The sequence below is a fragment of the Egretta garzetta genome, unplaced genomic scaffold, assembly GCF_000687185.1.
Source record: "Egretta garzetta isolate BGI_Z169 unplaced genomic scaffold, ASM68718v1 scaffold533, whole genome shotgun sequence".
NCBI lineage: Eukaryota > Metazoa > Chordata > Aves > Pelecaniformes > Ardeidae > Egretta > Egretta garzetta.
Window position 1 is genome coordinate 397,852 of NW_009259191.1, and position 15,935 is coordinate 413,786.

General features: G+C 36.0%; 1 protein-coding gene across 1 annotated transcript in view; it reads left to right on the forward strand.

Annotated features, from left to right (window-relative positions):
- Positions 1-7,230: 7,230 nt before the first annotated feature.
- BEND5 (BEN domain containing 5) overlaps positions 7,231-15,935 on the forward strand; it is a 595,256-nt gene continuing 586,551 nt past the window's right edge. Inside the window, exons 1-2 of the mRNA XM_035891345.1 lie at positions 7,231-7,273; positions 11,511-11,633. Of these exons, the coding sequence (XP_035747238.1) occupies positions 7,231-7,273; positions 11,511-11,633 (166 nt within the window). The remainder of the gene's footprint in view (positions 7,274-11,510; positions 11,634-15,935) is intronic.

Genomic DNA, 15,935 nt, shown 5'->3' on the forward strand with positions numbered 1-15,935 from the left:
AGACTAGAATGTATACAGTCTGATACATATGTTTTCTAATAATGTATGTGTCCCTGTTCTCTCAGTATGGTTAACTGGCTGATTTTGTAGATTCATTGTGGCAAAAATCAAGCGTAGGAAAGGGGGTGGGAGAAGAATGTAGTTGTCTTAAATTATTATTATTAAATAAATGAGCTCTCTATTCATAGAGCTATTTACTTAGCAGTGGATCTCACAGTCATGAGTGAAAACTGGCAAGATTTTGCTTTTACATGTTGTTTCATAACCACCTTGAAAAATGTGTTGAATTTCAATCTCCACAAAAGCAAGTGGAACATCAGTTCCCGTGAATCACGTGTTTTCATTTGCAATAAGCAGCAAAATTACTGTGCGATTACAGTAAACTTTAGAGCTCGGTAGCACCTATCAAGCGACTATCATGTTTTCATGCATATATAATGCAGATGAGATAGTATCATGCACTTGATTAATGAAAAATTCCTCAAACAACCTATACAAGTCCAAAGGCAGTGGCATTATTTCAGGGGAACTGTCCTTGTAAAATAGGATTGCGAGATAGACTTGCCTCTGTACTACTTACCTATACCTGAGGTCTGTAGTACTGCAGAGTAACAGATATTTTGTAACTACACAGAATCCCAGTATATCTGCTGGTTATTTTATTTCTAAGCAGTACCAATAATCAGTAATTTGATCTGAGAGATTTCTGTATGTAAGCCTTGTAGGTAGAAGTTTGGCTTGTGTTCTGAATATTTGAAATACTTTGTATGCATTTCATGTTCCTATAAATATTGTATCAACTTTACTTTTGCTTAGTTAAAAAACTGCTGAATATGGTGTGTTAGTTAGTAGTGTTCTCTGTAGTTAAATTCCTGTTACGTTGCTGATGCAAGAGAGTTAATAGATCAGGTTTGCGTTGCTGACATTTTTATGTTAGAAAAAGGGAGTTCTAAAACAATATTTAAATGTTTTGCTATACAGTACTTATACTTTGTGAATAAAATAAAACACTGCAATGATTAATTATTTGACATGAATACTAGATTATGTTAAAGTGTTTCTTAACTAAAGAGTAAATTCAGCAATGTGAGTGGGCAGTGCTTGGGTGGAAGAAATTCTCCATGGCTTAAAATACTACTTTTTGGAATGGACTGTTTTGGAAAGTAGGGGGAAAGATGCTATTCTCAACTAAGAAGTTAAAGGAGTTGTTTCAATGAATAGTTATAATTATGGCAGTAATTAATAGTGTAATTGATTTCAGCAACCTTGGGGAACAAATTGTTCCATAAGTAGTACTAAAATCTTGAAATTATTTTAAATATGTAGCAGTCAAGAAGATTTTAACTCCAAAGTGAAGAAATTAACTGTGTCGGAAACTACTGTTGACTTAAATTGACTGACAGAAGACATGCCTACCTCTAAACAAAAAGTAAAGAGGAAGCAATGGTAAACCCATATCTTTAAATTACACATATTTGAAAGCCAAGGAAAAATAGAAGTTCAACCCAAAGAAGGATGCATGAATTATGGTGCATAATACACAGGATGGAAGTTTTTGGTGAACTTGTGTCGCCCAGTTTTCACTTGTCACACTCGTAATGATAGCCCAAGCAGTTGTAGTAGTGTGCAATTACTTCTCTGCCAATCATCTGTGAAGTACAGAGTCTTGAGGAGAAAGATGGTGCTACACAAAACCACTGCTGTGTTTCCCCACAGGATTTTGTGCTCTGTGGAGCCCTTGTGGAAAGCCATGGATAAGGATTCATTACCAGAATAAAGATGTTAGTGGTTGAGTCAGGAACTGAATTCAAGTCTCCCAAATGCTAGATTTACTCAGTGATAATCAAATACATTTTTTTTTCATTGGACAGGTGCATTCACAACGAATTTATAGTAGTCACACTTTAGATATCAAAAAATCAAAATACCTCTGAACAGTGGGTAGTATAGTACCACAGCTGGCCTGTGTTGAGGCTCACTAGGCTGGTTGCTTTTGGAGATACCCAAGAATAAGCTAAAAGCTGGATCCAAATTAGAAGGCACAGCTGTATTAACCTCAGTGATGAACCTTAAATAATGTCCATGATACAGCTTATTAGCTCAGGTGCAGCATCACAGCTATAGCTGGTTTCTTTTGGCCTTGCTGGGATCAGAGCATATAAGGTCGTGTCTTCCAAAATATGGCACAGATATCTCTTTAAATACAGGTCTGGAAAGCCCCTGTTCAATCAGCAAACACATTGAGACGTTAAAAGTGCTATGAATTTGACACAAAAGGGCTAATTTTCATAAGCAGAAAAATCACTGTTCATATGTTTCTTACTCAATCTTGCCAATACTCTTGAAAAACTTCTACAGTACTCCATACTTAGTACTTTCAGAAGATGCTTTTTGTGGGAAAGCATTTTGAACTTAATAGTCAGGACTGAGGAGTATGAAACCTAGGATAACTAAAATAAATAAAGCCTTGGCCTTTTGAGAAAGCTGAAATAAACCTACTTCTCTCTTATATCAGGAATAATTATTACATGTTGGGTCCTTTTCAGTTTCCCAGCTGAGAATCAGTTGGTCCTAAAGAAGAGTCATGCACAGTTGCTGATTTACAGAGATCTCAACTTAGTAGTTATTGAAGGCTACGTAGTCATGGGTCAGGGTGATTGCATTGGTTGCTACATATCAGATGTCTTAGTTGCATTTAGCTTGCTTCAACGTGAGTTATTTTTAATGTAGAAATTTATTTTGTTATTACTTCTTTCAGTTATGCTGTCATTAAACCAATTTTAATTATGCTGTTCTTCTAGGATAAACACCACCTGATTAGCATAGTGCTCGCTGCTGGTTAGGATATCATAATCTGACTGTTGGTTAATCACGATTTGTGCTTTTAAATCAGAAAAAACTATTTATTCTAGAATATGCATTGTGGATAAAGAAAAAAAAAGCCATGGAGGAAGTAATATTCTTATACTGAAAACCATTTTTGCAATAAAACATGATTTTACTGCACAGGAGGGAAATGGTCAATGTAGTCTGTAGGCCATATCTCTGTTGCTTTATCCGTGTAAGTATGGATTAAGTCCGTCTGTTTCATACCTTCTGTATGAAACCTGAAGTATTATACATGGAAATTAAAGTTTGATCTGCACCGACTATAACTAACTGAATCAATATCCTTTGGCTGGTGCTATTTCTTGAAATATTTCAGAAATATCTTTTAGTAAGCATTTTGCAGGTAATCATTCTGCATTTAAAAAGCTTGTCAAAGAAAATTTTTGAAAATACATAGTATATGCATGTGTCTCATTAATATACCTGAAAGTTTAAGCTAGGTATCCTGCTTTTGTTAAATCAGCACTTCGTATCTGGAGCAGCTGTTGAAACATGGATATATAACTAACATACATATGTGTATATATATATACATACACATATCTTATATCCATGAACCTTTCCCTTCCTTTCCTCCTACTTTCTCCATCCTCCTCCACATATAATACAAAACCAGGTGTATAAAAGCTGATTTGTTTCAAGATTAGGTGGCATGGGAAATATTTACAGCATTTTAGGATAGTACCAGCGAATACTGGTGAGTGACTTCAGCCACCAACTTCCTTTTTTTTTCTCCAGTTTTGTATCATGAGCTTTTGCCCTTACCTGGCATTTGTTACCAACTACAGTGCCAGACTGTTTGGACTCGGTGGTTTTTTGCACTCCTTGTTTTTGGGAAATCAGTTTCTTACAGATTTTAAAAACACATGGGACCCTACAAAAGAAAGTTCTACCCATTGAAGTTCTGTAGTACAACACAAAGGATCCACTTTCACTTTTCAGTTCTTTTCCTGCCTCAGAATCTCTAGACACAGAATTTCCTCTTGCATGGTAGGAACACCCCCAAAAAATCTTTTGCTGACCTAGAACTTGAATTCCTATGCACTCTTCACTTGGTGTTTCAGCATCTCCTGTTATTCATATGCAGACCTAAGTCTCTGAGCCACCTCTTATCTCCCAGGAAGGATGGACTTGCTGACACCATTACTTCTTGCAGATGCAACTCCGAGGACTAGCTGAGCTCGGTAGCTATTATTTACTCTTTTCTCGGCTAGTTGGGGATGTATGCGATGCATCATATTTTTCTTTACAATGTATATCTTTTATGCTTTCGTTTGATCTGTTTATTGTTTAAAGTATTGCTACTATAGCAACTGTTGCATCATGTGATATCTTTGATATTATCAAGATGCCAAATACTTGTTAAAGAATAAATCTGTGTATCAGATGAAATTCACTGATTCTTACAATGTTTTTAAATAAACATACTTTCATTTAACATATTTGGCACTACTGTTTTTTTCAGTATTTTTTTTTAAATTTCTGGTGATAAGTGTTTTAGTGGATAGGTTAAAGATTATAAATACAGTAAAAGGAGTAATGGATATTATTTTTTTCTTGCTTACTGAGTTCAAAGCATTTGTTGTTTTTTTTATTTTCATGAGGAAAAACTTCATACCTTCTTGGACATTTTGTGTTTCACTAAAGTGATACAGAAATTCCATTGCCATTTGCCCCTGACAAGAAGGTATATCCTTGGAGATAGCCCACATTGAGATAATAAATAAACGCTCTTGAAGTAAAGCCCAAAGTTATGCTTTTAAACTAAAGATTGGAAACAAATAATATATATAAAATGAGTACAAGTCAACACAAGTTGGCTTGTTTTCTTTTCTGGTAAACTCGTAAGGCAATGTCAGCCACTGGGAGTGAGGAATCATTGTTCAGAGCAGCATTTGTCTGCCAGATGTTGTCTTCAGTTCATTGTTCTTCACTAGATTTTGGAAAAGAGCTATAATTGACCTTGGATTGCTAATTGTACTTCTATCTGCATCTAGTTTATTTGAATGGACCAGGCAGTGGACATTTCTCCTCGTCTTTTTATACTTGATCTGCCAGTAAGTTGACAGCTCTGTTTTGGGCTAAGCACATTATGTACTTTTTTATTCCTACTTATTTTTGGGCTGCCTGCTGTCTGCTCAGCTTTAAGCAAAGTGCTCTTTAGGGTACCACCAAGCCTTTTGTAGGGACCCCGTGTGACACCTTTAGTGATCATTTTGCTTTGACATGTTTGCATATAAGAACAAGACTTTTTCCACTCTCAGCTTCGACTGAGACACCAATGCCATACCTTCTGCTAGAGTAAATCAGTTTGTCTATGTATATCTAAAGAAGTATGAGGTATTTAGATGTACTTATGCCTTGTAACCAAAACAAAAAGTTAATGGTGCATTAGCTGAGGAATTGTGTTAGAAAGGTTAAAAGGATATGTTGTCTGGTAGCCTCTGTAGAAAGAGTAATTTGTGCAGTTAAAAGTAAAAAAATCCAAACAATAAATTACAATGTTTCCTTCCTATTTATGCAACCTACCACAAGCTTTTTCAAGTCCGTGGCAGTAAGCTTGCAGTTTATTTTTCCTGAGTACTTTCAGAACCTTTGCAAAACTCAGATTTTACCTGATAATCTCTGCTAAACTAGTGCTTGTCTTCTATTCTGCATGTTTTTTGAATTTGAATATACTCGTACAGCTAGTTTGGAGACCGAGTCTTGACAAGCAGTCTGTTGGTCAAACTGTAGGAGGAAAATAATTGAAGAGACATTTACTTTAAAGACACTTTATCACAAATTGGGTTTCTAAATGACAACGCAATGTTACTGTTTTTTAGAACTAGACCAAGCTGTATGAGAATGCTGTCTGTGATAATCAACATTTTCCTTGTTCTGCTTGACCTTTGAAATAGGTACTGGTGACAGTATGGGCACAGTACCTGAATGTGAGGCAGCAGATGTGGTTGGTACCACGCCGGGTATTCCCGCAAACCCTGGATTTGTAGTCTTAACATAATTTCTTCCATTTCTTTTCAGATCACGGTGACTGTGAATTAACTACCTTTCAGACTGACAACACTCTGCAGTATGTTTAGATTCTCAGGGTCAGGCCCAATCCTTGCTGCAGGATACATGGCTGTGAAGATCAAAATGATAGTTGTGTTCAGCCAGTGGAGCTGGAATTCCAAGTTCCTGCCTGCTGCTGCCTGTAGGATTTTTAGAATGGTCATAGAGCATTCAGTGCTGATAGCAGAAATAACAAGTCTTCCTGAATATCAGTGCTGCTGAAGCCTAGGGACAATGATATAAAAGCTTTTATTTTAAAAAAAAAATAATCAAAGAACAAGGGAACATAATCAGCTATTACAACTATAGATTTCTACAAATGCTATCATATAGAAGAATTTTGCTAAAATTGCACTGCAGTTTTTTGCTTTATGGAGAAGACACTGTTACTGGCATATCCTCCATAAGTGTTACTTGTCCAAAACGTGAGTTCAGCAATGTTCATCTAGAGACTTGTTATATTTAGGAGCTAATAGGAGTTGCCATTGGCCATCTGAATGAATTTTTGTTTGTTGCAAACTGTACTGAGACTTCAGATTCACTTCTTTATATGGGTTTACAATAACAATACTGCTCAAGGCTGATGAAGCTCTTTGTTAGGATACCGGGAAACTTTTCTTGGCCCCCCGATGATGGGAATCTGGCTATTAGATCTTAACACTGTAGAAATTTTCAGTAGCAAAATGTATCCTAATTTTGTTCTAAAATAAGGATCTCAAAACGGAGTGAGAGGTGTCTTAAAGACATTTGTATTATTTAAAGACAGACTTCTACAAAGTTCACTTGCAGGTACTGTATCTTTTCGTGTTACCTTACCTTTCTAATTGGCAATCCTTGTTAGGCAGTAAGTCTGATTGTAAGAATGATGCAGGTTTTCCAGGCAAATTCACTCTATATTTTTCTATGTCTGTTTTAATGCAGCTGTGCTCTCCTACCTAATGTAGCATGAGGGTAGCTGCTGGCTGTAACTTTGTGGATTCTGAAGTTTGTTGCAGCTGGAAGCTGGGCTCGTTGTTTACCAACTTCAAAGAGTAACTATTACTTACTAAAGAGGTACCTTCCTCTAGAAAGTGCACTTTTTAAAGAAAATGAAGCTAAATTTGCATGATGTTTATTGTAGCAAATACTGTTTTCATCTTTGCTTAAATGAAAAAAAAGTTGGCTTTATCCTTTGAACTTAAGAATAGCAAGAAGCTCTGGAGGTTTCCAAACTCTTCCTCCATAGAATCCCAGTCCCCTGAAACTGATTCTATTCATTTTCATAGTTTGATTTGAAATATATCCACGATGACAATAGTGGTGAATGCAGATACCAGAAGAGTCGGTCCAGGTTTTATTTTAAAATCTTATATACTTACAGAGATTTCAGACACCTACAGATTTTATACCTGATAGAAAATTACCATTAGAATTTAATACTGTGGTAAAAGTAAATCCTAGGGATTTGCTGAAGACTTCAGGAGTTTAAGCTATGAAGAATTAGAATAAAATAGCTATGTGTCTTACAACCTGTAAGAAAAATAATTGACAAAATAAGACCTACAGTCTGAGAAAATGTATTTTGCTAAGTTACTTTTGCCTTTGCTTGTCTTATCTAACCTTTCTTCAAAGGAAAATCTGGTCTCCTTAAGTGTAACGTGCAGGATGTACTTCAGTTAATTCTCCTCTTTACCTTTCAGTTTGTTTCAGATTGAAGTACTATTTCTCTTCCCTGCAAGGTTCTGTCATACATCTTTGCCTTCAGTCAGGAAAATCTACTTAGGGCTCTCCAGTTGCGAGGACAGTATCTCTTTATTGGCCAGAGGACTTATGGCAGAGTATAACAGTTCTCTCCATCTGAAGATGGTAATGTATTCTCAGCAACACTCGCTGCATCTGCTGAACAGGCAAGCGTGAAGCTTTGTCTTATAATCTAGTAATACAGCAATGCAGGCTCTTTTTGGGCTGGTAGTCTGGCCTTTTCTTTATTGCCCAAGGAGAACAAGCCAGAAGGGACATAATGCTGTTGTGCTGTATAATAACATGAAGTTCAAAGACTGCAGTTTTACATGTTTAGAGATTAACTAAAGATAATATAACTCATAGCAACAGTACATTCTGAATATTCAAAGTACTGTAATAAAGAACATACACAGAGAGATTAATATTATTAAATGGCTATGAATTATAGGCTATTTGATGATTTTATTCGCATTCCTGAGTGGCTACATTAGGCCGGGAGAGTAGATGGAAACCTTTGCTAGGACACAGCTACTTCACAGCTTCCTTCTGCGTCATGTAAAGACTCCATCGGCAGATTTTCTCATTTGTCAGGTGGAAAGGGAGATGTAGCTCTGTCTTCTGCCTGCCTTTCCTGCACTGTCTTATGGTGGCAGTAGTATGAATGTAATCTTTTCTAGTTTCTTCATCTTCACCTGAGTGGTGTTTTTCAGCTATCTTTTAAGAATTACAAGAAGCCTTTTGCTTTTAGCTGGGACTTACAAGCAAGCATTTACCATGAGGAGTTCAGTCTTACTGCTCTACTCAGTTGACTCCCTGCATCCCATTCTTTCACTTTGGTCCCTGGCAGCTCATACATTCTTGGTGGAGATCTCCAGGTGTTCCCTGAATATTTCATTGTATCCTTGATTCCGTGTGTTGGATTACAAATTATTAACTTGACTGAGTGCGACAAGTATATGGGGGCTTTTAATCAAAGTGTCACTGAACTGAAACTGAGGAAATGGTTTTCCTGTGTCTGCTGTTCTGAATTACAGGTTGCATGATGCAGAGGGATTAATTGTATTAAGTGACATGATCATGGCAATACAGATGCATAAGATGCCCCATCCAGGTCTAAGTTTGCCTGTGGTGTTACCAGCCTTTAAGCAAGTTGTATCAGCATGCTGGTATAAACCACCTAGCTAAATATATAATAAGTAGCAATTTTACACTTAAAGAAAACAGTTTAAATGCTGCATATTGCTATCTGTGGGTAATTATTCAGTCTGAAACATAATCTTGAGGTTGCAAATAATTTTGCTAAGAAATAATTGTATGCATTATTTAATATCTAAGTTTTTGGATGATGATAAAGTAAGAAAAGGTCTAAATTCTCTTTGTTCTGTTGTAGTACTTCTCAAAGAGGGTAAATTTCAAATTTCTTCCCTGGTAAGACTGGGGATTTATATGCTGAGTGTTGACCTGGATATACATATTTTTTAATCTGGGATTTATATACCTCTGACAATATGGGTATATAATAGAAAGCCTGACAGACCCTTTAACTGTGGTGTCACTAATACGTTGGTATAATTTGTTACCTCAGCTAAGGTGTTTTGCCTCAAGAGGTGAAATACATTTATGTATGGAAAGGTCAGTTTTAATTAATAAGCTGTTTTCATCATTCAGGGCCAATATGAATTGCTTGTAACATTTGTGTGAAATAGTTTTCAATATAAAAATAAAACAAATTGAGCTTTATGTCACATTCATCATCCCCCATAACCCATTTAAATGTCAAAAAATCAGTACAGACCAAAAGTCTATTTCTAGAAGCCTTAGTAGCCCTATTTATCAGAGTGAAATAAGATATTATCATCCCATTATTCCATCACATGCCTTCTGCACTTGAAGACATACACATTTCTTCTAGTTTTCTGTAACACGGAAGATGTTGTTAAATATTTGTTGTCCAAACAGTAAATAGTGAAGAAAATGCTGAACCAATGTCAGAAGAATGAACAGCTAGTTATACTATTGTATATTTCTTTCACTATACTATAATATTAATGTGTAATATAATATGCAAATATTAACTTACTTTCTTGTTCATTTCTCAAATGAAAAAAAAAACATTGTGTTCTTCCATCCCTATTTAGAAACAATTTTTTTGCATACTGCTATTTGTTAGACAGTATAATTTTACTGGAAGGACAAAGCTTTTGATGTATACACTACTGATATGTTTTGACAAAAATCATGCCATTGTATAGAAAATTCATGTCCTCATATATATATTTTATTATGAAATAAACCCCACATTTAAAAAAAAATTTCTTTATTTGAGTTCTTTTTCTGAGTTTTGTTTCCTAAGCAAGCAAGGCTCAGATAATCACATGCCTCCATGAGTGTATGTCTCTCCATTCTAATAATTTTCAAATTTCAAATACTACTGGGACTTAACAGTCACAAAGGTTCTAAGTTAATTTAAGATGCATAAAAATAGGCAGCGGGATAGAGGAAAAATATCCCATTAATGCCTATAGTGAGGAAGATGCTGCTGAGGAGTTCAGTTCTAGGGAATCCATGCAGAATGTATGCATTAGAGGGCTCCAGTCAAAAGAAGCGGATCCAACTGAATATCAGACTATTGTATACAAGAGTGTTCAGCCATAGGAAATGCATGTATGTGGTTTGTTACTTGGAGAAGCTTTAACATATGATGCCAGCAGTCTTTGCTGGGTAAAAAACTGGCTGGATGGCTGGGCCCAAAGAGTTGTGGTGAATGGAGCTAAATCTAGTCGGCAGCCGGTCACAAGCGATGTTCCCTAGGGCTCAGTGTTGGGGCCAGTTCTGTTTAACATGTTTATCAATGATCTGGATGAGGGGATTGAGTGCCCTCTCAGTAAGTTTGCAGATGACACAGTTGGGTGGGAGTGCTGATCTGCTTGAGGGTAGGAAGGCTGTACAGAGGGACCTGGACAGGCTGGATTGATGGGCCGAGGCCAACTGTATGAAGTTCAACAAGGCTGAGTGCTGGGTCCTGCTCTTGGGTCACAACAACCCCATGCAATGCTACAGGCTTGGGGAAGAGTGGCTGGAAAGCTGCCTGGCAGAAAAGGACCTGGGGGTGTTGGTCAACAGGCAGCTGAATGTGAGCCAGCAGTAGCAGTGTGCCCAGATGGCCAAGAAGGCCAATAGCATCCTGGCTTGTATCAGGAATAGTGTGGCCAGCAGGAGTAGGGAAGTGATCGTCCCCCTGTACTTGGCAGTCGTCAGGCCGCACCTTGAATACTGTGTTTGGTTTTGGGCCCTTCACTGCAAGAAAGATGTTGAGGCACTGGAGCGTGTCCAGAGAAGGGCGATGAAGCTGGCGCAGGGTCTAGAGCACAAGTCTTATGAGGAGCAGCTGAAAGAACTGGGGTTGTTTAGCCTGGAGAAAAGGAGGCTGAGGGGAGACCTTATCATCTTCTACAACTGCCTGACAAGAGGGTGTAGTGAGGTGGGTGTTGGTCTCTTCTCCCAAGTAGCAGGCAATAGGACAAGAGGAAATGGCCTCAAGTTATTTCAAAGACATGTAGATGTGGTGCTTAGAGACATGGTTTAGTGGCGGATTTGGCAGTGCTAGGTTAATGATTGGACTCGATGGTCTTAAGGGTCTTTTCCAACCTAAGTGATTCTATGATTCTATGATTATATACTTATATACGAATTCTTAAATAAACTTTGAAAAGAAATACAGTGCATAAGTTAAATGGTGCTAATTTCATGTTATGTAGAAAAGCATGGATGAATATTCTTCTACTGGTTTTTATAGTTTTTTTGTTTTATGCTCATGCTTTTTTTTTTTGCTTTTACTGCAACAGGTAGTGCCATAGGAAGTGACGACATCATAGCAGGGAACGTGAGCAAGTACACTGTTCTCCCAGCTGGTTATTGTGGACAGCCTAAAAAAGGACATCTTATATTTGATGCCTGTTTTGAAAGTGGTAAGCATTTTTAGCATTATTTTATGTTATGGAGTTGTCAATATATGAACACTTTTAACTGTCACTCATCTTTATAAAAACTGCCTTAATTCTAAAGAAGACTTGCATTAAATACTACTTAACTCACTGGTTCGTTTCAATCAGGGTATGACATAAAATCAGACTGTTGAAATGTAAAAATGGTTGTGAAGTTTGTTATTACCTACATTGTACATTTCATCAGGTCCATCTCTTACCACATGTAGTACATAACTGGATTTTATTCTGTTGTTATATACAGTATTTGTAGACCACTAATCAAAGACATAGTATTTAAAATATGTTATTTTAAAATTTCATTTGGAAGTTTACCGGGGAAGTTAACCTCATAAAGTGCCAAGCCCATCCTTGCATAGTTAGAAGATTTTACGAACGTGTATATGCTGTCTTTAAATACATTTATTTGTGTTTCTTGTGGCATAATTCTGTACTGCTGAGGTTAATGGAAGTTCTGCCTCTGATTTCAATAGAAGAAGAATTAAACTTTAGGAAGGTACTGCAAATTGAAAGCAAAATTATTTTTACAAGAGTTATAGTTAGCCTATTAATTTAAAGAATGCTTTTAATCATGTATATGCATGTGGCGTTTGTAGGAATATATATATATATACGAATATGTAGCATTGTTTAAATTTTTGTGTTACATATATGTGTGTCTCCTGATTTTTTGCTTAAATCTATTATTGGCTTACAGACCTACAGAGCACTGTTAAACACCATATGTACAAAAGGCATTTGGCAGGATAAACTATAGTTTTCAGCGTGGTTTATGTGAGAGGTGCTGGTAATGCCAAAACTGCCACAGTGTCTTGTAAAATGAGCTTTTTATGAAGATTTATGTCCCTCAGGGTAGCATGCTGGCTGCCAGTTCCTGGATAAATATTAAATTGAGTTATTTAAATCCTTTGATTACATTATGTAAAAGGTGTAAATGATGCAGTGAATAATAAAGAGTATCTTATTTTTAAAGTATGTCTCTGAAGGTTCAGACAATAGTTATGTATTTTTAAAAATACTTTGGATGCTATTTCATAATAGTTATGGTTTTTTGAATTTTTGTATCAGAAAATGGCTTATGAAATTAATCAGTTGGCCAAGCTGAGAAATTTACTTTATTGTGTTAAGCTGCTCTGCAATGAAAAGGATCAGTAGCAGCCATCAAATTATTTGTGAAGTAATGTGAATCATTGCATGATGGTTTAATTCCAGTTTTTGAACAATAGAATTAATTATATTTTTAAATTAAAACATTTATTCAGTTCAAAGGTAACATTCATACTTTATACACTTTGGCAATAATAGCATGTGACAGAGGCAGATGCTATTTGAAATACTGTGTTTATTTACATTGTAGCATGATGAGGCTGTGATGTTGCTTTGCATATTCAGACACCTCCAAAATACAAATATGAATAAAATTAATACCTTCATTTACTTTCTCATGATGACGATGTATTAGCAAGAATGATAATAATATTGTGTACACTTCATACGTAAATTCAGTTCATCTTTTGTTGTATATCAGGCAAGTAATTGCTTAGAGTACCTTAACTGGTCAAAGCAAATTGTCTGATTACTGGATATTTTATGAAATTGTTATTAATGCTAAAATCTATGTCCTTCTATTATCCAAACAGTAGCATACAACATTTGTACAGTAGTGTATTGATGCTCTTTGAGTACCACCTTAAAATGGTAATATCCTATTGGAATTGCCTTCTTTCAAAGGACAGATTATAAAACTGATCCCACCTGGAGTACTGCATCCAGCTCTGGGGTCCCCACTACAAGAAATACATGGACCTGCTAGAGGAGTCCAGAGGAGGGCCATGAAAATGGTCAGAGGGCTGAAACACCTCTCCTGTGAAGAAAGGCTGAGAGAACTGGGGTTGTTCAGCCTGGAGAAGAGAATTTTCTGGGGAGACCTTATTGTGGCCTTTCAGCATATAAAGGGGGCTTATACATGAGCTGGAGAAAGACTTTTTACCAAGGCCTGTAGGGACAGGACAAGGAGCGATGGTTTTAAACTGAAAGAGGGTAGATTTAGATTGGGTATAAGGAAGAAATTTTTTATGGTGTGGGTGGTGGAACACTGACGTAGGTTGTCCAGAGAAGTTGTGGATGTCCCATCATTGGTCAAGGTCAAGTTGGACCAGACTTTGAGCAACCTGATCTAGTGAAAGATGTCCTTGCCCATGGCTGGGGGGGTGGACTAAGTGATCTTTAAAGGTCCCTTCCTACCCAAGCCATTCTATAATGCTATGATTCTATGAAAACAGGTCACATAAATTTTATAATAATTCCAAGTTAGTGTTATCTTATAGACCTAAATATACTTGAAAGAAATAGGCTATTGGGATATAATTTATAGATTTTTTCGAAGACTCGTGCTTTGTCTGTTATGATGTTGTTACTAAGCAGGAGTCTGTCATTGAAATCTAAGATCCCTCATACTTAAGAGGTACTAAAGATTCTTTAAAGTTTTTTAAGGATTTATTAAATCTTTAAAAATAAGCACAATGCAATTAAAAACCACAGTGGTTATACTATACAGTGATTATAACCCTATATCTGATGTAATTTTAGTAGAACTTCTGACATTGATTTCTATAACATTTTCACTGCAAATGATCTTGGTCTTGAAAAAGCTGTGTTAGGACGGAGCAAAACTGGCTGGGCAGCGGTACCCATGGAGTATTTGTAGAAGATTTGCTTTCAAAATAGAAATTGTGTTAAATGTGATTCTATAAGTGGCTTTTGTCTCTTTTGCTACATTCTGTACTTTCTTGAAAGATCTGGTTGATAGAACTGTAGGTTCCTTTCTAGTCCTATTTTTCAATAACTATGATTCTGTATTTCGGAAATGGAAGTAAATACCTTTCAGAATAGAGAAAGAGTATTAAACTAAAATCTAAAATCTAAAAAGATTAACAAATGCAGAAGAAATGCTATTTAATATGCTTTTATTTTTGTAATGGCTATCATTATTGTATTAAATGGTGTTGACAACTGTGAATTTGTTTGAGACAGAGAGGTATGTTTTTATGTAGTTTGAAAACCAATGTCCAGTTTGCTGTTTTGAAGTGCCTTGCTTTCAAAAAATCATGAAAAGTAGAATTGAAATGGGTATTGGAATTTCTTTTTAGTTCACTCTCTTGTTGAGAGACAAAATACACTATTTTTGCCATTCTTGACAGATATTTATCTATCCTTTTCAGAGACTTTTCAGTAAGGAAAGTTTCAATGAGAAAGCAGCAATCCATTCTAACGCTGCAATTTGTTCAATAAGAAACATTTTCTTTCTATGTAGAAATGTTCTTACCAAAAATGCATTAATTCTTGTCCGGTCCTACAGCCACAGAGAGCAGATTATTCCTTTCTTCTTTGACTTAATGGAAAGCTGCTATCATACCTTTCCTTGGCCTTTCCCTCCTCAGGTTAAATAACTGCTATTTTTTTCAATAGTTCCTTAGTGGTCACCTTTCCCAAATTTTTTATCATTCTTTATTTCCTCTGGTCTTCAGCTGTTCCATGCCTTTCTTGACAAGCAGCGGACCAAGGTGACCATGATACTCAGATAAGCTGGTGCCAATATTATGTAGAGTTTATGACATGACGTGCCTTGCAATCTATTTACTTCTGCTGCAACAGTCCAATCTTTGTCACAATAGCATGGCATCATTGACTTCTATAAAATTTATGTCCCTTATACTGTACAGATCCTTTTCTGAAGAAGAGCTACCTAACCAGTTTGTAGCTTGCACTTAACTTACCCTTAATGAATCTAATACTAGTGAAAGAATCATTGTTCTAAAATAAATACAACTATTGAAAATGAAGAATGGTGGTTGAACCCTTTATCTTATAAATAACAGACAGAGGAGTTAAGGAGAGAAAGAATTATCAACATGCAAGTATGTCAGGAATTTGAATTTGTGTTTCCCATAGTTCAGGCTACTGTTCTAACTGGAATCTCCCTTGTTATCTTTATTAATATTTAAGAATATACTCAGCCAAAAGAAACTTTTTACATCAATTTATCATTAGCATAAAAGAAACAGATTTCTTGCATACTACAACATAATTTTTGGGTAACATCCATTTTCACAAGAAACATGGGTTAGTTTCGAGGAAAAATAGAAGCACAGTTATCTTTACATAGAACCAATTTAAAGGAAATAAATGTCACATTTGAAAGGTATACATTTGGTCAGCTGTAATTCCTTTTACTATTATTCATTAATGCATTAAATTATTAACACA